Below are 24113 nucleotides of genomic sequence, written 5' to 3'. Positions count from 1 at the left end.
CACTGTGTGGCGTTTATAAATTCCTTCTACTTGTTACCATTTTTTTTTCACTTTCGTTTCGGGAGGCTGTAACCTCTCCACAACTTTTTAATCCAAATCTAATATTTTACTTTTTTTTTATATAATTTTACCACGACTCATATGAATTGTAATAATAATTAACGACTAACCTCATACATTCATAATAACATTAAGAACTAAAGCTTGTTCTCGACCAAAATCATAACAACAAAAACTTTAAACGACAACAATAAAACTTTTGTATTAAGAGTGTTCTCAAATCTCAACTACAATCTTCGAGACAACAGAAAGCATTAAAATGTTCAAAATTATCTTCAAAAACACCTTCTTGAAAATAAACAATAACAATAACAATAAATTATTTAAAACTTCTTCTGTTCCAAATGGAGTAAATGTTGAAACTCTATTCTTCTAAGTAGGTGATGGTATCCATTTTGACAAGCACAAGTCATCAATGAAACTCCAACAGGCTCGCAGGCACTGATACATGCAACCTTAAGTATAGCCCCGTGAGTTTTTCAAGTAACACATGTTACTCCCTGAACGAGTTACAACACCTTCATAACCTTTACCTTAGATGACACTAATAATATCAATCCTCTCATCCTTCTGAGCAATTGTAGCACCATTCACCTGGATATCCATCAAATGAGTTTTCTTCTCATATTTAAACGCATATGTGAATATATCATAACTAGATTCGACATCCACTACACATATATTCATAAAACAAATATTAATATATAAGGTCTAGAACAATATATTGAGTCTTACTAGAGATCTTCTTTTTATGCAATTTTTCAGCTTGCACATTAAACTGCAACAAAGATAAACCAACACAAAGCATCTCGATAAATATGGGAAATTTCCATCAAGATTAAGGTCACTAATAATTGAACAAAAGAAAAACAAACTAGATTAGTATAAAGTTCTTTTTCTAATTATTGGAAATGGTAACAAATCCGTTGGCATTTAAGAATGCAATATGAAAAGAAAAATCTATCAAAGGAACAATGTTTTCTTGAGTGGTTCATACAGATAAGGTATCTTATCCGTGAAGGGCATCACAAAATACTCTATGAACTTTGACTCTCTCAGACAACAATATAGACCATCAACTCTCTCCTCTTAAGCTTCTTTTCATCCGAAAGATTTCAAGACTTGAATCCAAGGTACCACACTTTTTTCCAAACTATGCATAAAAAATGTAGGGCAAACCAAGTAAGCAGATTTAACACAAGCTCCTTCATGAAAAGATTAAGTGCTTTCGGAATTCTAACTTCCAACAGGGCAACACAATAAGGTAGCTTCCGCGACATGTGGGGTATATCATCATCAAACCATCAAAAACTATTAATTACTTGATTACACTTTTACATTTAATACAAGCTCTGATACTTAGCTTATGTCGCTATAAAATTGACTTGACTTACATTTATAAAACCACATATATTTGTGTTTGCAATTAAAGTTAGTGAGGTGGAAAGACGAGGTTCTAACTTCTAATTTTGAAATTATATTATTACATGAAATGATTTGGTAATCTGATGCTATCAGATTTAGTTCGAAAAATCAGTTCATATTCTCCTACCTTTGGTAGCACACCAACCAATTTAGCTATGATTAAAAACAGAGTACATGATCAACAAATCTCATCTCGGTACCATGAAAAATGTTGTGATACTAACAAAGCAAGACACATATTCAAAATAAATAATATATATATATATATATATATATATATATAGGATGACCACAGACAAGGTTATGTGGCACCTCTCTATGGCCTCCATTTTCATTTAGTTTTTCCTTTTATAAAAAAAATAATTAATTATTATATCATTTAAAAATTACTTAAATTTATTAAAAATTAATATTTTATTAATGGAGGATCAGTTATAACAAAAACTTTTCATATTTTTTAATTTATTTTTCTCACATATAATAAAAGAAGAAACATAATTTATTTATTTTTGAATTTTTTTAATTTAAATAATTTATTGTAAAAATATATTTCTTTGTTTATATAAATTAATATTTTAGTATTGTAGGAACATTTATAGAAATACTCTCTATATTCTTTTTCTATTTGTTTATCTCACATCTAATCATGTAATCATAATAACTTTTTTATTTTACTTTTTAGGTAGTTTTATTTTTATTTTTGAATTTATTCACTTTGAGTTACTATCGATGAATTGCCCCTCTTTAATTTTTACGGTTAATAATATTCATAACTTTCATATTTTTTATGTCCATAACCTCCAAATTAAATTTAAAAGTATATGATGTCTAATGGTATTCCTTTATTTTGCCTATAAATTCATAGTTTCGTGAAGATTTACAATTATCCTTTCTTTTTTTATCATATAAGTTTGGTTTGTGACCAAAAAAAAAGGTACACGAAGGTAAGATATATTTCATTGCAAATTTTTTTTTATTTCCTCTATTTTTATCTATATAAATTCATATTTATTTTCATGAAAATTCACATACAAAGTTATAATTTCTCTTCTTCATCATACTTGTTTGTGAATTAACTAACATGTAACAAAAAAAGTAAATGAAGGTAAGATATATTTCATTCTAAAGTCTTTCTTTTTATTTTTATGTACTTAGACATGCTTTCTTAATATTTTTTTTTTTATGTTTGTATTATAATTTATCATGTATGATTAAAAAGATCTCTGTAACTCTTAACAATGTATTCTCCGTATGCAATTGGTCTTTCTAATAGTTTGTTTTTCAAATATAATATAGTTTAATTATAATATTTGTCAGATTTCAAGAAATAATTATTATTTAGTATTGTTAGTACGATTTAAAACATAATATACAAATATATTAAATATAGTTTATGTTTTGTTCTTTCTTTTGACATAATTATTTTTCTAATTGGTATATGATTTTTTTTAATTCAGTTGGCTGCATATAATGAAGAGTTTGACATATGGATCAAAACGTGATGGCAGATCTCTTTGCAAAGAAAGATGGTAGAAGGAAAAAAATAAGCATAATTATAAAAAAAAAATTCCACATTGAATTGTATTAGCAACTTAGTTACTTTTGCTATAATTAAATTTTTACTTATATAGATAATTTAGTTAAATGTATTATATTGTGAATGCTATTCATTTGCTCCTTTAGTATTCTAATTTCTCTTTGTTATGAAAAAAAGGAATATTGTTATTTCATTTTTTGTGTATGTAACAATGTGTCACTGTTCTTTTTTCATAGTCACCAATTATTATATTTTCTCTGTTCATTTTTTGTATTTTCACCCTTTATTTTTATTTATTAATTTTACAAATAAAATCAATACATAATTCATAATACATTTAATGGCTAATAAAACTATACATTTGAATTATTTATTACTATGTCTATTAATCTTATTTGTAATGTTTATATTAAATATAATTCATAACTTTATATGTTTTATTCTAGTAGGTGCTGTAAATATTTAACTTGTTTTTAAAAAATTATAATAAGAAAATGTAATAATAAAAAAATTAATTTTGTTTTGACTAAATCGGAGTTTGAATAGGACGTTATTACTCCTACAAAAGATAGAGAAAATTAAAACGTATAAAATATTTTCAAACTAATACAATATATTGTTCTTTCAACATATTATCTCTTCTTCCATTTACTTCACCATGGTGAATATTTTATTCTAATATATACATATACAAAATAAATATATATATTTTATATGCTAAAAAAAGTCTATGAGATCGCAGACGAGACGAGGAAAAATATTAATATTATTGATAAATTCGCTACTAACCTAAATATTACATATTTCATGTTATTATCTTATAAATGTTTTATATAGTCGTGCGAAGCGCGAATAGTGTAATGACCTGTTTAGTCATTTTGAGCAGCAGATTTTGTTGCCTTGGTATGAAAGAAGGCGTGATGAACTAAAATAATGAGATTGATAATGCCCTGGTAAGAAAGAAGGCTTGATGAATTGATAGAAGGAGATTTAGGGGATCAGGTGTCACGAACCGACACGTAGAATTAGGGTATCGGGTGTCATGAACCGACATGTAGAATTAGGGGATCGCGTGTCACGAACTGACACGTAGAATTAGGGGATCGAGTGTCATGAACCGACACGTAGATTTAGGGGATCGGATGTCACGAATCGACACGTAGAATTAGGGGATCGGGTGTCACGAACCGACACGTAGAATTAGGGGATCGGGTGTCACGAATCGACACGTAGATTTAGGGAATTGGGTGTCACAAACTGACACGTAGATTTAGGGGATCGGGTGTCACGAACCGACACGTAGATTTAGGGGATCGGAGTGTCACGTATCGACACAAGAGGATTAATAAATATGAGGGAGCGGAGTGTCACGTACCGACACAAGAGAAATAAAGATAATGAAATCTTGAAAGATGTTAATATACTTAATCTAACGAACATAATTTCCAAATGAGTATGGTATTGAGGCTTGAGTCCTCATGTGTGAACTTGACGGTAATTGTTAATGATATAGTACTTGTTGTTGCTACATGTTGAATATCATAGTTGCTTTTATGATATTACTTGGTATATATTGATTTCTATTTCGAGTTGGCCGATGATATGTACTCAGTACCCGTGTTTTGTACTGACCCCTACTTTTATGTTTTCTTCTTGTTTAATTGTGGAGTGCAGCAAACGTGCCGTCCTCTTCGAATCAACAATAACTCTAGCCAGTCTTCATTACTCCGGATATCAGGGTGAGCTAATGCTTCTAGCTTGGACTGGATCTTCCTCTTCATGTCTTGATGCCTTGATGTTCCGGCATGGACTAGCTTTTACTTGTTTTAGCTTTTAGAATACTCTTAATTTAGTAATTTGATCATAGATGTTCTTGTGGTGATGACTTCTAGATTTTGGGAAATAATAGTTATTGAATTGGTTTTTATTAATGAGTTTAAGTCTTCCGCAGTACTTTATGTTGATAGTACATTGAAATGTTAAGGTTTAGATTTGGTTGGTTCGCTCACACAGGAGGGTAAGTGTGGGTGCCTGTCGCGGCCCGATTTGGGTCATGACAAACTTGGTATCAGAGCATTAGGTTCGTTGGTCTCATCACACAAGAACGAGTCTAGTAGAGTCTTAAGGAACGGTAGGGGGACGCCTTTACTTTTCTTTGAGAGGCTATAAGACTTTAGGAAAAATTCCATTCTTTCTTTCTTTGTTTCGTGCTACTACTTGGATCCAGTTGGTATCTAAGTGATATAAATTGGTATCTGACCATCTTCACTCTATTTCGCAGATGGTTAGAACTAGAGCAACAACCGCGCCAACATCATCGGCAAGACAAGATACATCTGAGCCAGCCACTGGGTTGTAGCTCGAGGAAGAGCAGCGGCAAGAGGCCGTGGTAGAGGTCGTGGGAGGACGTCCTCTAGAGGAAGGGGACGAGCACCTAGCCCATCTGATACTAGGGCGGTGACTCCTCCCCCGACTGAAGAAGTAGTAATAGAAGGGGAGGATGGGGAAAATGAACAAGTACAGAATGAGGAATTACCACCCCAACCTACCCCAAAAATGATCAATCAGGTTCATGCTTATCTTAGTGGATTGTCTGATCAGGGTCAGGCACCCCCAGTGTTTCCTACACCAACACCTCCGGTTTCAGAGGTACAACATGCAGCCACTATGGCTCCTCGTATGGATGCCTCATTGGACATAGGCACGTTTCCACGTCTGACTACTGGGCCTATAATGAAAAATGATCAGCATGAACTTTTCAGTAAGTTCTTGAAATTGAAACATCCAGTCTTCAATGGTGCTGAATCTGAGGATGCTTACGATTTTCTGGTTGACTGTCATGAGCTACTAAACAAGATGGGTATAGTAGAACGGTTTGGTGTTGAGTTCGTGAGTTATCAGTTTCAAGGGAACGCCAAAAGGTTGTGGCGGTAACATGTTGAGTGCCAACAAACAGAGGCACCACCTATGACTTGGGCCTCATTCTCTAGCTTGTTTATGGAAAAGTATATCCCTCGGACTTTGAGGGAAAGGGAAAGGGATGAGTTCTTGAGCCTAGATCAAGGTAGGATGTCGGTCAATGCATATGAGGCTAAGTTCCGTGCATTATCCCGGTATGCCACCCAAATTTGTTTCAGTCCACAAGAGAGGATTCGCCGTTTTGTGAAGGGGTTGAGATCAGAGTTGCGGATTTCAGCCTTACAGGTAGCGACTACAGCGAAATCCTTTCAAGAAGTGGTAGACTTCGTGATAGAGGTGGAAGGAGTGAATCCAGATGACTTCACCATGGCATCGACATCAAATAGGGTTCGAAAGGGAGGTGAGTTTAATGGCTCTTACTCTAGAGGACAAGGTTTAGGAGGTTACTTAGTTCGACCAATTCAGTCTTCACTACAGACTGTAGTTGGGGGTCCACCTCAGACCGGTCAACACTTCTCTGAGAGACCCATGCTTGACTCCAGAGAGTGTTATGGATGTGGGGAGACTGGACATATTAGGAGGAATTGTCCAAACCAGAGTTATAGACCCCCAATAGCTAGAGGTAGAGGTGGTCATGGCAGAGGCCGTTATTCTGGGGGGACGTGGTGGCCGAGGTAATGGTGGTCACCAAAACGGCTGGGGTGACTGGCAAACTAGAGCCACTACAGCACCACATGGTAGGGGCAACGGGCAGACAGGTGATAGGGCCCATTGTTACTCTTTCCCTGGGCGGTCAGAAGCAGAGACATCACATGCTGTTATTACAGGTAATCTTTTGGTTTGTGATTATGTGGCTTCTGTATTATTTGACCCTGGCTCTACATTTTCATATGTATCTTCCGCATTTGCTAACGGTCTTGCTTTACATTATGAATTGCTTGACATGCCTATTCGTGTTTCTACTCCGGTGGGTGAGTCTGTGATAGTTGAAAAGGTGTATAGGTCTTGTCTTGTAACTTTTATGGGGAACAATACTCATGTAGACTTGGTTATCTTAGAAATGGTTGACTTCAATGTAATTTTGGGTATGACTTGGCTTTCTTCAAATTTTGCGATCTTGGATTGTAATGCTAAAACTGTGACGTTAGACAAGCCTGGGAGAGATCCGTTAGTGTGGGAGGGTGACTACACTTACGATTCGGTTCGTATCATCTCCTTTCTTCGTGCTAAGAAAATGGTTAGTAAGGGTTGTTTAACGTTCTTAGCCCATCTCAGGGATGATACTACCCAAGTACCTCTAATTGAGTCGGTCTCGATAGTTCGTGAGTTTGTAGATGTGTTTCCCGCAGGCCTTCCGGGTATGCCACCGGATAGAGATATCGACTTCTGCATCGATCTTGAACCGGGTACTCGCCCTATTTCTATACCCCCTTATAGAATGGCTCCCGCGGAGTTAAGAGAGTAAAGGCACAACTTCAGGAGTTGCTAAGCAAAGGCTTTATTAGACCAAGTGCATCTCCTTGGGGTGCTCCGGTATTATTTGTGAAGAAAAAGGATGGGAGTTTTAGGATGTGCATAGACTACAGACAGTTGAACAAGGTAATTATTAAGAACAAGTATCTCATTCCTCGCATTGGTGACTTGTTCGATCAGTTACAAGGCGCTTGTGTCTTCTCTAAGATTTACTTGAGATCCAGTTATCATCAATTGAAGATACGGGCAACGGATGTGCCAAAAACTGCTTTTCCAACTAGGTATGGGCATTACGAATTTGTAGTAATGTCTTTTGGTCTTACGAATGCCCCTGCTTCTTTCATGAGCTTGATGAACGGGATTTTTAAGCCATATCTGGATCTCTTTGTGATAGTATTCATTGATGATATATTGGTATACTCAAAGAGAAAGAAGGAACATGAAGAGCATTTGAGAATGGTATTGGAAATATTGAGGGAGAAAAAGCTTTATGCCAAATTCTCCAAGTGTGAGTTTTGGCTAGATGCAGTGTCCTTCTTGGGACATGTGGTTTCGAAGGATGGGGTGATGGTAGATCCTTCTAAGATTGAGACAGTGAAGAATTGGGTAAGACCTACTAATGTGTCAAAAATAAGGAGCTTTGTTGGTTTAGCTAGCTATTACCGCCGATTTGTCAAGGGATTCTCTTCTATTGCTTCCCAATTGACGAACTTGACTAAGCAGAATGTTCCATTTGTATGGTCAGATGAATGTGAAGAGAGCTTTCAGAAACTCAAGACTTTGTTGAGTACTGCACCAATCCTTACCCTGCCAGTGGAAGGTAAGAATTTCATTGTCTATTGTGATGCATCCTATTCGGGCTTGGGTGTCGTGCTAATGCAAGAGAAGAATGTAATTGCTTATGCTTCGAGGAAATTAAAGGTGCATGAACGTAACTATCCGACCCATGATTTGGAGTTGGTTGCGGTAGTATTTGCATTAAAGCAATGGAGACATTATCTATATGGGGTTAAGTGTGAAGTATACATGGATCATCATAGCCTACAGTATGTTTTTACTCAAAAAGATTTGAATTTGAGATAGAGGAGATGGATGGAACTACTGAAGGACTACGATATCACTATCTTGTATCATTCGGGAAAGGCTAATGTTGTGGCAGACGCCCGAAGTAGAAAGGCAGGGAGCATGGGAAGTCTAGCTCACTTGCAAGTTTCTAGACGTCCATTAGCTAGAGAGGTTCAGACTCTAGCTAACGACTTGATGAGGTTAGAAGTAAATGAGAAGGAAGGATTATTGTCTTGTGTGGAGGTATGATCTTCCTTTCTTGACAAGATCAAGGGGAAACATTTTGATGATGAGAAGCTAAGCCGAATTCGGGATAAAGTATTGCGAGGAGAGGATAAGGAAGCACAAATCGATGAGGAAGGTGTTGTGAGAATCAAGGGAAGGGTATGTGTACCCCGCATCGATGATTTGATCAACACTATTCTGACAGAGGCTTATAGTTCAAGGTATTCTATACATCCTGCTGCAACCAAGATGTATCGTGACCTAAAACAACACTTTTGGTGGAGTAGGATGAAGTGTGATATTGTTAATTTTGTTGCCAAATGTCCAAACTGTCAACAAGTAAAGTATGAACACCAAAGGCCCGGACGAACACTTCAGAGAATGCCCATTCCGGAATGGAAATGGGAGAGAATTGCAATGGACTTCGTCGTTGGTCTTCCAAAGACGATGGGTAAGTACGACTCTATTTGGGTGATTGTTGATAGGTTAACTAAGTCTGCTCATTTTATTCCGGTTAAGGTGACTTAAAATGCCGAGAAGTTCGCCAAGATCTATATCTCAGAAATCGTTCGATTGCATAGGGTTCCACTATCCATCATATCAGATAGAGGTACGCAGTTTACTTCTAAGTTTTGGAAAATATTGCATGCGGAATTGGGTACTAGGTTGGACCTTAGTACCGCGTTCCATCCTCAGACCGATGGTCAGTGTGAGCGAACGATTCAAGTGTTGGAGGATATGCTTCGTGTGTGTGTGATAGAATTTGGTGGACATTGGGATAACTTCTTACCCTTAGCAGAGTTTTCATACAATAATATCTATCACTCAAGCATTGATATGGCTCCATTCGAAGCATTATATGGTAGGAGATGTAGGTCCCCCATTGGTTGGTTTGATGCATTCGAGGTTAGACCTTGGGATATTGACCTTCTGAGGGAATCGTTAGATAAAGTGAAATCTATTCAAGAAAAGCTTCTAGCGGCGCAAAGTAGGCAAAAAGAATATGCAGATCGAAAGGTTAGAGACTTAGAGTTCATGGAGGGTGAACAAGTGTTGTTGAAAGTTTCGCCAATTAAAGGGGTGATGCGGTTTGGTAAAAGAGGCAAGCTAAGCCCAAGGTACATTGGTCCCTTTGAAGTACTTAAGCGAGTACGGGAGGTGGCTAATGAGTTTGCCTTGCCTCCAGGGCTGTCCGGAGTACATCCAGTATTCCATGTGTCGATGTTGAAAAGATACCATGGGGATGGAAACTACATCATCCGTTGGGATTCCGTTTTGCTTGATGAGAATTTGTCTTATGAGGAGGAGCTGTTGCTATTTTAGATAGAGAAATTTGCAAGTTGAGATCAAGGGAGATTGCATCCATCTAAGTTCAATGGAAGAATCGACCCGTTGAAGAAGCCACTTGGGAGAAGGAGGCAGATATGCAAGAAAGATACCCACACCTGTTTACAGATTCAGGTAGTCCTTTTCGCCCTTGTTTTTCTTCTTACGATCGTTAGAGGACGAACGATGGGTAAATTGGTATCTAATGTAACGACCTGTTTAGTCGTTTTGAGCAGCAAATTTTATTTACGGAAAAACAGGCTGAGACGATGGAACCCACGACGGACCGTCATGAGCACGACGGACCGTTGGGGGGTCTCGTTTCAAAACACTTAGAAATTCTGAAATTGGGTACTGAAAATCGACTCTCTAAATGTCGTAACGGAATGGAAGGACGGACCGTCACGGGCGTGACGGACCGTCACGGGCGTGACGGACCGTCACAGACTCTTTGGTGGAAATTGAGTCTCTGAACCTTGCGACGACCTGCAAGACGGACCGTCGCAGGCACGACGGGCCGTCACAGGTTGTGTAATCCCAGTCTGGATCGGATTTTTTTACACGTTTTAAGGAATGTTTTGGACTATTCCTACTTTAATTATAAAGTTAGTGGGTTTATGTTAATAAGTCTAATTACTTGGGGGTTAAAAGAGGTAACCTTGAGTAAATTAGTGGGTTATTATTGCCATCTTCTATTCTTAATTATATGCTAATTAGGGTAAAAGAAAGAGGGTTTGAATAGGAAAAAAAAGAACAGAAAGAGAGAGAAGCAGAATCGATAGAGAGAGACGAACGAAGAGGAAAAACAAAAGGCTTTGGGAAATTCTTGCTTGATCACTAGTCTTCGGTGGAGGTAGGTTATTGTTTCTTTTACGATATTTGTAGTAAACTCTTAATAGCGAATGATATGTATTAATAATATGGTAAACCTTGCTATGTGCTTAATTGTATGCTTGCATGAATGTAATTATATAATTGTGATTATATAAGCATGATGAAGTTATTGAATCCCAAATCTTGCAAAACCCTAATCTCTTTGTTAATGATGAGACGTTGGTATAAAAGAAGGCGTGATGAACTAAAATAATGAGATTGATGATGCCCTGGTAAGAAAGAAGGCTTGATGAATTGATAGAAGGTGATTTAGGGGATCGGGTGTCACGAACCGACACGTAGAATTAGGGTATCGGGTGTCACGAACCGACACGTAAAATTAGGGGATCGGGTGTCACGAACTAACACGTAAAATTAGGGGATCGGGTGTCACGAACCGACACGTAGATTTAGGGGATCGGGTGTCAAGAACCGACACGTAGAATTAGGGGATCGGGTGTCACAAACCGACACATAGAATTAGGGGATCGGGTGTCACGAACTGACACGTAGATTTAGGGGATCGGGTGTCACGAACCGAAACGTAGATTTAGGGGATCGGGTGTCACGAATCGACACATAGATTTAGGGAATCGGAGTGTCACGTACCGACACAAGAGGATTAATGAATATGAGGGAGCGGAGTGTCACGTACCGACACAAGAGAAATAATGATAATGAAATCTAGAAAGATGTTAATATACTCAATCTAACGAACATAATTACCAAAAGAGTATGGTATTGAGGCTTGAGTCCTCATGTGTGAACTTGACGGTAATTGTTAATGATATAGTACTTGCTGTTGCTACATGTTGAGTATCATAGTTGCTTTTATGATATTACTTGGTATATATTGATTTCTATTTCGAGTTGGCCGATGATATCTACTCAGTACCCATGTTTTGTACTGACCCCTACTTTTATGCTTTCTTCTTGTTTAATTGTGGAGTGCAGCAAATGTGCCGTCATCTTCGAATCAACAGTAACTGTAGCCAGTCTTCATTACTCCGGATATCAGGGTGAGCTAATGCTTCTAGCTTGGACTGGATCTTCCTCTTCATGTCTTGATGCCTTGAAGTTCCGGCATGGACTAGCTTTTACGTGTTTTAGCTTTTAGAATACTCATAGTTTAGTAATTTGATCACAGATGTTTTTGTGGTGATGACTTCCAGATTTTGGGAAATAATAGTTATTGGATTGGTTTTTATTAATGAGTTTAAGTCTTCCGCAGTACTTTATGTTGATAATACATTGAAATGTTAAGGTTTAGATTTGGTTGGTTCACTCACACAGGAGAGTAAGTGTGGGTGCCAGTCGCGGCCCGATTTGGGTCATGACAAATAGTTTCAATAGTTATGTAAAAGAGGCAAACTTCTTCGCTAGAATTGACGTTTAAGAAGGCCTCTACCTTAAGAATTAAGATTTTTCTAGGATGACAGATGAAACATTTTGAAAAAAAATACAACATAATTTGCATGCTAAGAGAACATAAAGAAAGTTCTTGTCCAAGTATATAATATAACTAAGAATAGCATCATACCCTCATAGAGTCAAATGAACGTGTTTTGAGTCCAGAAGGGGCTTCATTCAGATGATTCCTTCATCTTAAAATGGATATCACGAGTATAAAAATTTAATAGGCAATTACATATGATTTATGAGTATGAATATTTAAAACAAAAAAAGTGTGTCTCTCTAATTTGAAGATTTGCACCCTTTTAAATAATATATTTTCTTTATTTATCATGAAGGATAATTTTTTATCAAGATAAATTACATTATTTATAAGAGGAGTTACGAAAAAAGTTACGAGGAGAAGATAAATTGACTAATCGTGTTGTTGTTGTTGTTGTTTTTGTTGCTGTTGTTTTTGTTGTTGTTGTTGTTGTTTTTCCTGTTGTCGCTGTTGTTGTTGTCGTTGCTGTTGTCATTGTTGTTGTTATTATTATTCTTGTTGTTGTTGTTATTGTTGTTGTTGTCGTTATTGTTGTTATTGTTGTTGTCGTTGTTGTTGTTGTTGTTGTTGTGGTTGCTCTTGTTGATGTTGCTACTGTTTTTGCTGTTGCTGTTGCTACTATTGTTGTCGTTGTTGTTAATTTTTTGATGTGTTGCTGTTGTTGTTGTTATTTTTATTGTTGTTGTTATTGTTGTTGTTGTTGTTGTTGTTGTTTTTATCTTTATTGTTGTTGTCGTTATTATTGTTATCATCGTCATTGTTGTTGTTATTTTTGTCATTGTTGTGGTCGTTATTGTTGTCGTCGTTTTTATTGTCGTTGTTGTTGTCATTGTTATTGTTATAGTTGTCATTGTTGTTGTTGTTGTTTTCATCGTTGTTGTCGTTGTTGTTGTTGCTGTTATTGTTGTCGTAGTTGTTGTTGTTGTTATCACTGTTGTTGTTGTTGTCGTAATTTTTGTTGTTGTTGTAGTTGTCCTTGTTGTTGTTCTTATTGATGTTGTCGTTGCCGTTGTCGTTGTCGTTATCGGTGTCATTGTTATTGTCATTGTCGTCGTTGTCATTGTTGTTGTTGTCATTGTTTTTGTTGTTGTCATTTTAGTTGTTGTTGTCGTCGTCATTGTTGTTGTTGTTTTTGTTATTGGTCGTTGTTGTACTGTTGTTGTTGTTATTGTTGTTGTCATCGTTGTTGTTGTACTGTTGTTGTTGTTGTTGTTTTTGTCATTATTGTCGTTGTATTCGTTGTTGTTGTCATTGTTGTTATTATTGTCGTTGTTGTTGTCGTCATCGTTGTTATTGTCGTTGTTGTTGTTGTCGTTGTTGTTATTATTGTTGTTATTATTATTTTTGTTTTTATTATTGTTGTTGTTGTTATTGTTGTTATCGTTATTGTCATTTTCGTTGTTGTCATTATTGTTGTCGTTGTTATTATTGTTATTGTTGTTATTTCGTAATTATTGTAGTTGTTGTTGTTATCGTTGTTGTTGTTGTTGTTGTTATAAATGTCATTGTTGTTGTTGTTGTTATTGTTGTTGTTGTTGTTGTTGTTGTCATTGTTGTTGTTGTCGTTGTCATTGTTGTTGTTGTCGTTGTTGTCATTGTTATGGTTGTTGTCGCTGATGTTGTTATTGTCATGATTGTTGTTGTTGTTTTTATTGTTGCTGCTGTTGTTATCATTGTCGTTATTGTTGTCGTTGTTATTATTGTTGTTGTTGTTGTCATTGTTATTGTTGTTGTTGTGTTGTTGTTGTCATTGTTGTTGTTGTCGTTGTTTTTATTATCGCTGTTATCAAAGTTATTTTTATGGTTGTTGTTGTGTAGTCATTATTGTTGTTTTTTTTGTTGTCGTTGTTTTTGTTGTTGTCATTGTCGTTGTTATTGTTGTTTTTATCGTTGTACTTGATGGTGTTGTCATTGTTGTTGTTATCATTATTGTTGTTGTCGTTGTTTTTGTTGTTGTTGTTGTTGTTATTATTGTTGTTGTTGTCATTGTCGTTCTTGTTGTTGTTTTCATTGTTATCGTTGTCATTGTTATTGTCATTGTTGTTGTTGTCGTCATTGTTGTTTTCATTGTTGTTATTATTGTTGTAGTCATCATTGTTGTTGTCGTCTTTATTGTTGTTGTTGTTGTTGTGGTTATTGTTGTTGTCTTTGTTGTTTTTGTTGTTGTTGTTGTCATCATTGTCATTGTCATTGTTGTTATTGTCATTGTTGTTGTCGTTGTTGTTTTCATTATTGTTGTTGTCGTTGTTTTTGTTGTTGTTGCTATTATTGTTGTTGCTGTCGTCGTCGTCATTATTTTTATGGTTGATATCGTTGTTATTGTCTTTGTTGTTGTTGTTGTTGTTGTCATTGCCGTTCTTATCGTTGTTTTCATTGTTATCGGTGTCATTGTTGTTATCATTGTTGTTGTTGTTGTCGTTGTTTTTGTCGTAGTTGTTATTATTGTTGTAGTCATCGTTGTTGTTGTCGTCTTGTTGTTGTTGTTGTTGTTGTGGTTATGGTTGTTGTCTTTGTTGTTGTTGTTATTGTCATCATTGTCGTTGTCGTCATTGTTATTGTCATTGTTGTTGTTGTCGTTATTATTGTTATCATTGTCGTTGTTATCGTTGTCGTCATTGTCGATGATGTCGTTGTCGTTGTTGTCATCGTTGTCGTTGTTGTTGTAGTTTTTGTTGTATTTATTGATATCGTCATTTTTATCATTGTTGTTATTGTTGCTTTCATCGTTGTTGTCGTTGTTGTTATTGTCGTTATTGATTTTGTTGTTGTTATTTTTGTTATTATTGTTGTTGTTGTAGTTGTAATCGTTATTGTCGTTGTTGTCATTGTTGTGATTGTTGTTGTTGTTCTAGTTGTTGTCGATGTTGTTGTTGTAGCTGTCTTTGTTATTGTTGTTATCGTTGTTGTTATTGTTGTTATTATTGTCGTTGTCGTCGTTATTGCTGTTGTTGTAGTTGTCATTGTTGTTGTTGTCGTCGTTGTTGTTGTTGTCGTTGTTGTTGTTGTTGTCGTTGTCGTTGTTGTTGTTGTTGTTAATGTTGTCGTCGTTGTTGTTGTTGTCATTGTTATTGTTATTATCGTTGTCGTTGTTGTTATTGTTGTTGTTATTGTCATTGTTGTTATTGTTGTTGTTCTTGTTGTTATTTTATTGTTGTTATCGTCGTTGTTGTTGTTGTTGCTGTTGTTGTCATCATTGTTGTTGTTGTTGTCATTGTTGTTGTTGTAGTAGTTGTTGTTGTATTCGTTGTTATTTTTGTCACTGTGTTGTTGTTGTTGTTGGTTTTTTTATTATTTTTGGTGTCGTTGTTGTTGTTTTTGTGATTGTTGTTGTCGTTGTTGTTGGTATTGTTGTTTTTGTTGTTGTTCTTGTTGATATTGTCATTGTTGTTGTTGTCATTATTGTTGTTGTCGTTTTTTTTGTTGTTGTTATTATTGTTGTTGTTGTCGTTGTTGTTGTCGTTGTTGTTGTTAATGTCGTTGTTGTTGTCTTTGTTGTTGTTGTTGTTGTCATTGTCGTTCTAGTCATTGTTTTCATTGTTATCGCTGTCATTGTTGTTGTCAATGTTGTTGTTGTTGTCGTTGTTTTTGTCGTTGTTGTTATTATTATTGTAGTCATCATTGTTGTTGTCGTCTTTATTGTTATTGTTTTTGTGGTTATGGTTGTTGTCTTTGTTGTTGTTGTCGTTGTTGTTGTCATCATTGTCGTTGTCGTCGTTGTTATTGTCATTGTTGTTGTTGTTGTTGTCGTTATTGTTATTGTCGTTGTCGTTGTTTTCGTTGTCGTCATTGTCGATGTTGCTGTTGTCAGTGTTGTCATTGTTGTCACAGTTTTTATTGTATTCGTTGATGTCGTCGTTGTTGTCATTGTTGTTGTTGTTGTAATTATTGTTTTTGTTATTGTTATTTTTTTATTATTGTTGTTGTTGTTGTTGTCGTTATTGTCGTTGTTGTCATTATTTTTGTTGTTGTCGTTGTTGTGATTGTTGTTGTCATTGTTGTTGTTGTTGTAGTTGTTGTCGATATTCTTGTTGTTGTAGTCTTTGTTATTGTTGTTATCGTTGTTGTTATTGATGGTATTATTGTCGTTGTCATTGTTATTGTTGTTGTTGTAGTTGTCGTCGTTATTATTGTTGTCGTTGTTGTTGTTATTGATGTTGTCGTCGTTGTTGTTGTTGTCGTTGTTGTTGTTATTATAGTTGTCGTTGTTGTTGTTGTTGTTGTTGTCGTTGTTGTTATTGTTGTTGTTTTTGTTGTTATTTTGTTGTTGTTGTTGTCATTGTTGTTGTTGTTGCTGTTGTTGTTGTCATCGTTGTTGTTGTTGTTGTCATTATTATTATTGTTTTTGTATTCGTTGTTGTTGTTATTGTCACTGTTGTTGTTGTTGTTGTTGTTGTCGTTGTTGTTATTGTCGATGTTGTTGTTATCATGGTTTTTATTATCGTTGTTGTTATTGTTGTCGTTATTGTTGTTGTTGTTATCGTCATTGTCATTGTTGTTGTTGCCGTTGTTTTTGTTGTTTTTGATGTTATTGTTTGTGCTGTTGTTGTTTCTTTTTTTGATGTTGTTGTTGTTGTTATTGTTATTGTTGTTGATGTTATTGTTGTTGCTGTTGTTGTTATTGTTATTGTTATTAATATTGTTGTTGTTGTTGCTGTTGTCATTGTTGTTGTTATTGTGGTTTTTATTATCGTTGTTTTCGTTGTTGTTGTTATTGTCGTTATTATTGTTGTCGTTGTTATTGGTTTTGTTTTTATCGTCGTTGTCATTGTTGCTGTTGCTATTGTTCAAGTTGTTGTTTTTGTCGTTATTGTTTGTGTGGTTGTTGTTTGTTTTGTTCATGTTGTTGTTGTTGTTATTGTCATTGGTGTTGTTGCTGTTGTTGTTATTGTTGTTGTTGTTGTTTTTGTTGCCGTTGTTGTTGCTGTTGTTGTTGCTGTTATTGTTGTTGTTGTTGTTGTTGCTGTTGCTTCTGTTGATGCTGCTATTGTTGTCATTATTATTGTTGTTGTTGTTATCGTCATTGTCATTGTTGTTGTTGGTGTTGTTTTTGTTGCTGTTTTGGTTGTTATTATTTAAACTATTGTTGTTGCTTTTCTTGATGTTGTTGTTATTGTTGTTGTTATTGTTATTGTTGTTGTTGTTGTTGTTGTTGTTGTTATTATTGTTGTCGTTGTTATTGTTGTTGCTGTTGTTATTATAGTTATTGTTGTTGTTGTTGCTTTTGCTCTGCTTTTGCAACTGTTATTGTTGTTGTTGTTTCTTCTTCTATTGTTGATGTTGTTGTTGTTATTGTTGTTGCTGTTGTTATTGGTACTGCTGTTGAAGTTGATTCTATTATTCTTGTTGTTGTTGTTGTTGTTGTTGTTATTGTTGATTTTATTGGAGTTGTTGGTGGTGGTGGTGGTGGTGGTGGTGGTTGGTGTTACTGTTGTTGTTATTGATTTGTCGTTGTTGTTGCGGTTATTTTTGTTGTTGTTATTGTTGTTCTTGTTACAGTTGTTGATGTTGATGTTTTTGTTGCTGCTGTTGAAGCTGTTGTTGCTGTTGTTGTAGCTGTTGTTGTTATTATTGTTGCTGTTGTTGTTGTTGTTGTAGCTATTATTGTTGATGTTGTTGTTGTTGTTGTTATTGTTGTTATTGTTGTTGTTATTGTTGTTGTTATTGTTGTCGTTGTTATTGTTGTTGTCGTTGTTATCATTGTCGTTGGAGTAATTATTGTTGTTTTTGTCGTTGGAGTAATTGTTGTCGTTATTATTATTGTTGTTGTCGTTGTTGTTATTGTTGTCGTTGTTATAGTTGTTATTGTTTTTGTGGTTATTATTGTTGTTGTTGTTTTTGTTTTTGTTGTTGTCGTTGTTGTTGTTGTTGTCGTTGTTATCGTCGTTGTTATTGTTGTTGTCATCATTGTTGTTATTGTTGTTCTTGTCCTTAATTTTGTTGTTGTTGTTGTTTTTGTTCTTGTTATTGTTGTTGTTGTTGTTGCTTTTGTTGTTGCTGGTGTTGTTTCTCTTGTTGTTGTTGTTGTTATTGTTGTTGTTGTTGTGTTATCATTGTTGTTGTGTTATCATTGTTGTTGTTGTTGTTGTTGTCTTTGTCGTTCTTCTCATTGTCGTTGTTGTTTTTGTTGTTGATTTTGTTATAGTTGTCGTTATTATCGTTATTGTTATTATCTTTGTCATTGTCATTATTGTCATTGTTATTGTTGTCGTGGTTATTGTCGTTGTTGTTATTGTTGTTCCTGTTGTCGTTGTTGTTGTTATCATTGTTGTTGTTTTTATTGTTATTATTATTATTATTGTTGTTGTTGTTGTTATTGTTGTTGTTGTTGCTATCGTCGTTGTTGTTATTGTATTCGTGGTCATTATTGTCACTGTTGTGGTTTTTGTGGTTGTTGTCATTATTGTTGTTGTCCTTGTCGTTGTTGTTTTCATTGTTGTTGTTATTGTTTTTATTGTTGTTGTCGTTGTTGTGGTTGATGTAGTTGTCGTTGTTGTTGTTGTCCTTATCGTTGTTGTTTTCGTTGTTTTTCTTGTTGTTGTTATTTTTGATGTTGTTGTCATTGTGGTTGTTGTCGTTGTTGTTATTGTTGTTACTGTTATTGTTGTTGTTGTTGTTGTTGTCATTGTTATTAACATTGTTGTTGTTGTTCTTGTTGTTTTTATTGTTGTTATTGTTGTTGTTATTGTTGTTGTCGTTGTTGTTGTTGTTATAATTCTTGTTGTTGTTATTGTTGTTATTGTTATTGTTGTTGTTGTTGTTGTTGTTGTTGTCGTTGTTATTATCGTCGTTGTTGTTGTCGTTGTTGTTATTTTTATTGTTAATGTCATTATCGTCGTCGTTGTTGTTGTTGTGTTGTCGGTATTGTTGGTATTGTCTTTGTCGTTGTTTTTTTCGTTGTTGCCGTTGTCGTTATTGTTGTTGTTGTCGTCGTTGTTGTTGTTGTTGTCGTTGTCGTTGTTATAGTTTTTATTATCGTCATTGTTTTTTTGTCATTGTTGTTGTTGTTGTCGTTGTTGTTGTTGTTATTGTTATTGTTTTTGTCATTGTCATTGTTGTTGTTGTTGTTGTTTTTGGTGTTGTCATTATCGTTGTTGTGGTTGTTTTAATTGTCGTTGTTATTGTTGTTGTTGTTGTTGTTGATTTTTGTCATTGTTGTTGTTATTGTTGTCGTTGTTATTGTCGTTATTATCGTTGTCATCGTTGTTGTTGTTGTTTTTTTTGTTGTAGTCATTTTTGTTGATGTTGTCGTTGTCGGTGTTGTTGTTGTCGTTGTTGTTGTAGTCGTTGATGTTGTTATTGTTGTCGTTATCGTTGTTATTGTTATTGTTATCATTGTTTTTACTGTTGTTGTTATTTTTTTTTTGTTGTTGTTGTCGTTGTTGCTTGTGTTGGTATTGTCGTTGTTGTTGTAATCATCGTTGTCATTCTTGTAATTGTTGTTGTCGTTGTTGTTGTTGTCGTTGTTGTTGTTATCAGTGTTTTTGTTATCATTGTTGTCGTTGTTGTTGTCATTCTTGTTATTGTCGTTATTGTTGTTATAATTTTTTTGTTATCGTTGTTGTCGTTGTTGTTTTTATTATTACTGTTGTCATTGTTGTTGTTGTCGTTGTTGTTGTCATTGTTGTTGTTATTGTTATTCTTGTTGTTATTGTTGTTGTTATTATTGTTGTTGTTGTCGTCGTCATTGTTGTTATTGTCGTTGTTGTTGTCGTTATTGTTGTCGTTGCTAATGTTATTGTTGTTGTTGTTGTCGTCGTCGTCATTGTTGTTGTTGTTGTCGTTGTTGTTGTCGTTATTGTTGTCGTTGTTGTTGTTATTGTTGTTATTGTTGTTGTTGTTGTTGTTGCTAATGCTTCTGCTGCTGCTGTTGTTGTTGATGTTGTTGCTGCTGTTATTGTTGTTGTTTTGCTGTTGTTGTTGCTGTTGTTGCTGCTACTATTGTTGTTCATGTTGATGTTGCTTTTTTGTTGGTGCTATTTTTGTTGTTGTTGTTGTTGCTGCTGTTGTTGCTATTGTTGCTGCTGTTGCTGTCGTTGTTATTGTTGGTGGTGGTGGTGGTGATGGTGTTGTTATTGTTGTTTGGTGTTGTTGTTACTGTTGTTGTTTTTACTGTTATTATTGTTGTTGTTGTTGTTGTTATTGTTATTTTTGCCGTTATTGTTGCTGTTGACATTGTTGTTGTTGTTTTGCTTTTGCTGTTGTTGTTCTTGTTGTTGTTTCTGTTGTTGTTGTTGCAGTTGCTGTTGTTGTTTTTGCTGTTGCTACTGCTATTGGTGTCGATGTTGCTTCTATTATTCTTGTTGCTGTTGTTGTTTCTTTTATTGGTGTTGTTATTGTGGTTGTTGTTGTTCTTGGTTGTGGTGGTAGTTGTATTGTTGTTGTTGTTGGATTTTTGTGTTGTTGTTACTGTTGTTGTTGTTGATGTGTTGGTTTTGTTGCGGTTATTGTTGTTGTTGTTGTTGTTGTTGCTGCTGTTGCTGTTGTTGTTACAGTTGTTGATGTTGATGTTTTTGTTGTTGCTGTTGCAGTTGCTGTTGTTGTTGTTATTGTTATAGCTGTTGTTGCTGTTATTATTGTTGTTGTTGTTTTTGTAGCTATTATTGTTGATGTTGTTGTTGTTGTTGTTTCTGTTGTTGTTGTGATTGTTGTTGTCGTTGTTGTTGTTATTGTTGTTGTTGTTGTTGTTGTTTTTGTTGTTGTCGTTGTTATCATTGTCGTCTGTGTGGTTGTTGTTGTTGTTGTTGTCATTATTATTGTTGTTGTCGTTGTTGTAGTTATTATTTTTATCGTTGTTGCTGTTGCTATTGTTGTTGTGGTTATTGTTGTTGTCGTTGTTGTTGTCGTCGTTGATGTTGTTGTTATTGTTGTTGTCGTTGTTGTTGTCTTTCATCATTGTTATTGTCGTCGTTTTTGGTTTTGTTGTTTATGGTGTCATCATTGTTGTTGTTGTTGTTATTATTGTCGTTATTGATGTTGTTGTTATCGTTGTTGTTGTCGTTGTTTTTGTTGTCGTTGTTTGTGTTGTTGTTGTCGTTATTATCGTTGTTGTTGATGTTGTTGTTGTTTTTTTCATTGTTGTTATTGTTGTTGTTGTTGTCTCTTGCTGTTGTTGTTGTTGTTGCTTTTGTTGTTGGTGTTTGTGTTGGTGTTTGTTGTTGTTGATGTTGTTGATGATGTTGTTGTTGCTGTTACTGTTGTTGTTGTTGTTGTTGTTTTTATTGTTGTTGTTGTTGCTGTTGATGTTGTTGTTGTTGCTGTTATTATTATTATTATTATTTTTATTAGCTACTAAAAAACATGGTCATACTTCGCGCGAGGAAAAAATTATTAGATTCATATTTTTTTTAAAAATAACATTTTAGTTTCAATCTTCAAATAAATTAAAGACTAAATTCTAACACTTTTTGATAAAATCTTATAATGTACACCTTACGTAATACAAATAAAATATATTCTTATGACATGCCATTATGTGATGCAAATGCAATTAGTGATTTTGCGGGAGAAAAATATATTAAAAAAATACACAATTACAAGCCTCGAAACCTCTTCTGTAGAGAAACTATTTGAAATAAAAGAAACATATTAACATCTTACACTTAAGAATTTCTTAACAATATTTTTCAATTCTTCTTCAATTATTTTTATAATACGCCTCTTAATTATTCTTGTTATAGTTAATTAGTAAGAATGTAATAAAATAAAAGATAATAAAAAAGCTATAATTAAAAAGCCCTAGTCAATATGTGTATAAACTTTACTTAAGTGTTATTTATCATGAAGGATTTGTAATACGAAATTTTAAAAATTTTAATCTTAAAGGTATAAAATAAATTCTACAGAAACAATAGTTAAGTAAAGGACAGAGAATTTTGAAATAGGTGAATATGAAATCATGAATTATGACATAAGATATATCTCACTTTACTTCTCTTTTCTTCTCTCTCTTTATATATATATATATAAGGCTACTAAAAATATCAAAAAAAAGATATTATACAATAAATCTTTTAATTGATGTCTTCTCCCAAATTTTACAGTAAAAGGAAAGTTAAATAGCACATACATCAATTTTAAAGTATATCAATTTTTTAAAATTAGCTTATCAATTAAAAAATTGAAATCTAAATAAAATAATATTGAAGAGAAGTAAACATATATTGAAAAACAAGATATCGAGCAAAATTATGTATGAATAATCATTAACTAAAACTACTAAAATCTCAAATAGGAATTACGAATGGGTTATTCCATCAATAACCATCAATTTTTGTAATGAAAATAGTAGAAGAAATTTGACCCATCAATTGAGAAATTAAAATTAAAATTTAAGTAAAAAATAACGTTAGAGTAGAAATAAACACAAGAATAAAGCAATATGGCAACATGGTAAAATACAATATACAAATAAAAGATTTTAGATAAATTCAATAATTTACAAAACAACAAATCATTTGAAAAAATAGTCATTAAAGTGATAATGATAAAAGTAGAATACAAAATATCATTATTAAAATTTTATATAATATTATCATTTTCAAACAAAAACAAATAAAATAAGCTGGTACCTAAAAGTTGCCAAAATAATCTCATGAAAATGAAGCAATTGGTGAACAAAAAATATGCCTCAATTAGTTGGAGATTTATAGGAATTATGAAAGGAGACAATAACTTTACCTCTACAATTGATTCTGAGATAGAAAAGATGTTTAATATCATAACTTATAAATGAGTACAATTAATAATTAAAATAGAAGATGAAAAGTTGACGAATTTGTATAAAAAGATTTGATGAAATAGTCATAATATTAGACGTGGGGAGTGGGAGGGTTATTTTTTAATCAATTTAATATAATTTCATTTAACAATATATATATATATATATATATATATATATATATATATATATATATATATATATATATATATATATTACACACACACACATGCCCGCCCGCCCGCCCGTTTGCTCGCCCGCCCGTCTGCACGCACGCACACGCACACGCACACGCACACACACGCGCGCGCGCGCACACACACATATATAACTAGTTAAATATAAAAAAAATTGTATATACATAAACAAATTTTATATACAAATGTAAATAAATTGAATATTGAAATATACAAAAAAAATTGTATATGTCTAAACAAATTTATATACGAATGTTGATAAATTGAATATAAATTGTTTCATTGGTAGTCAATTAATTATTATATACACATATAAGTAATTGTATATGTATAAATAAAATTGTTAGTGTAGTACTTGTATACACACAAATCCCTCAAGCAATTTTGTAAATAATAACTTAAAATACAAAAAAAAAATTGTGATTTAAAACAAATTATTATACAAATAGTTGTATCATTTTTTAAAATTAATTACTTATATACATATACAACTAGTTGAATATACAAAAAAACATAAAGTATGAATATAACAATACAAAATACCTTGACAGTTTGTATATAATAAGGCATTGTACAAACAACTAAATGCATAACATTCAAACAGGTAATTCTTACACATTGAGATGAATCTTTAATTCTGATTTTCAACAAATTGTAATATGATGAAAACTAAAGATTTTTTTAAAAAATAATATGAAAAACTAAGAAGCATAATATATATACAATTTTTGATGAAGGAAAAATATAAATATAGATTCATGGGTTACTTGCGAAATTGAGAGCAGGACGGAAGGAAGTACCTGAAATCTTATGAAATTTGACATTCAAAATAGAGTGGAG

At 33.8% G+C, this 24113-nt stretch overlaps 2 protein-coding genes across 3 annotated transcripts; one reads left to right on the top strand and one right to left on the bottom strand.

Annotated features, from left to right (window-relative positions):
* Nucleotides 1–236: 236 nt before the first annotated feature.
* Nucleotides 237–23188, bottom strand: LOC104649653 (uncharacterized). Of its 2 annotated transcripts, XM_069290337.1 has the most exons (3): nt 12444–23188; nt 796–838; nt 237–654 (listed from the first exon to the last, which is right to left on the bottom strand). In XM_069290337.1, the coding sequence occupies exon 1, from the start codon at nt 21250–21252 to the stop codon at nt 20305–20307; it is 948 nt and encodes a 315-aa protein (XP_069146438.1). In that variant the 5' UTR covers nt 21253–23188; the 3' UTR covers nt 237–654; nt 796–838; nt 12444–20304. The 2 variants fall into 2 exon arrangements, with proteins under 2 accessions (XP_069146438.1, XP_069146439.1); XM_069290338.1 differs by lacking the exon at nt 796–838.
* On the top strand, nt 17458–19640 carry LOC138338867 (uncharacterized). Its single transcript, XM_069289951.1, has 4 exons — nt 17458–17465; nt 17560–17774; nt 18502–18983; nt 19587–19640. The coding sequence occupies exons 1-4, from the start codon at nt 17458–17460 to the stop codon at nt 19638–19640; spliced, it is 759 nt and encodes a 252-aa protein (XP_069146052.1).
* Nucleotides 23189–24113: the final 925 nt, after the last annotated feature.

This window comes from Solanum lycopersicum, chromosome 10 (assembly GCF_036512215.1).
Source record: "Solanum lycopersicum chromosome 10, SLM_r2.1".
Classification (NCBI taxonomy): Eukaryota; Viridiplantae; Streptophyta; class Magnoliopsida; order Solanales; family Solanaceae; genus Solanum; species Solanum lycopersicum.
This window is presented reverse-complemented; position numbering and strand designations above follow the sequence as displayed.

Excerpts from the sequence above, each read along its gene's own strand:
- LOC138338867 (XM_069289951.1), top strand. Across the intron at positions 17,775-18,501 it reads TGGTGGTGGTGGTGGTGGTG|TTGTCGTTATTATCGTTATT; the intron begins GTTGGTGTTACT and ends ATTTTGTTATAG. Across the intron at positions 18,984-19,586 it reads TTGTTGTTGTTGTTGTCATT|TCATTTTTGTTGATGTTGTC; the intron begins GTTATTAACATT and ends TTTTTGTTGTAG.
- LOC104649653 (XM_069290337.1), bottom strand. The coding sequence starts at position 21,252 with ATGATGAAAGACAACAACAACGACAACAACAATAACAACAACATCAAC.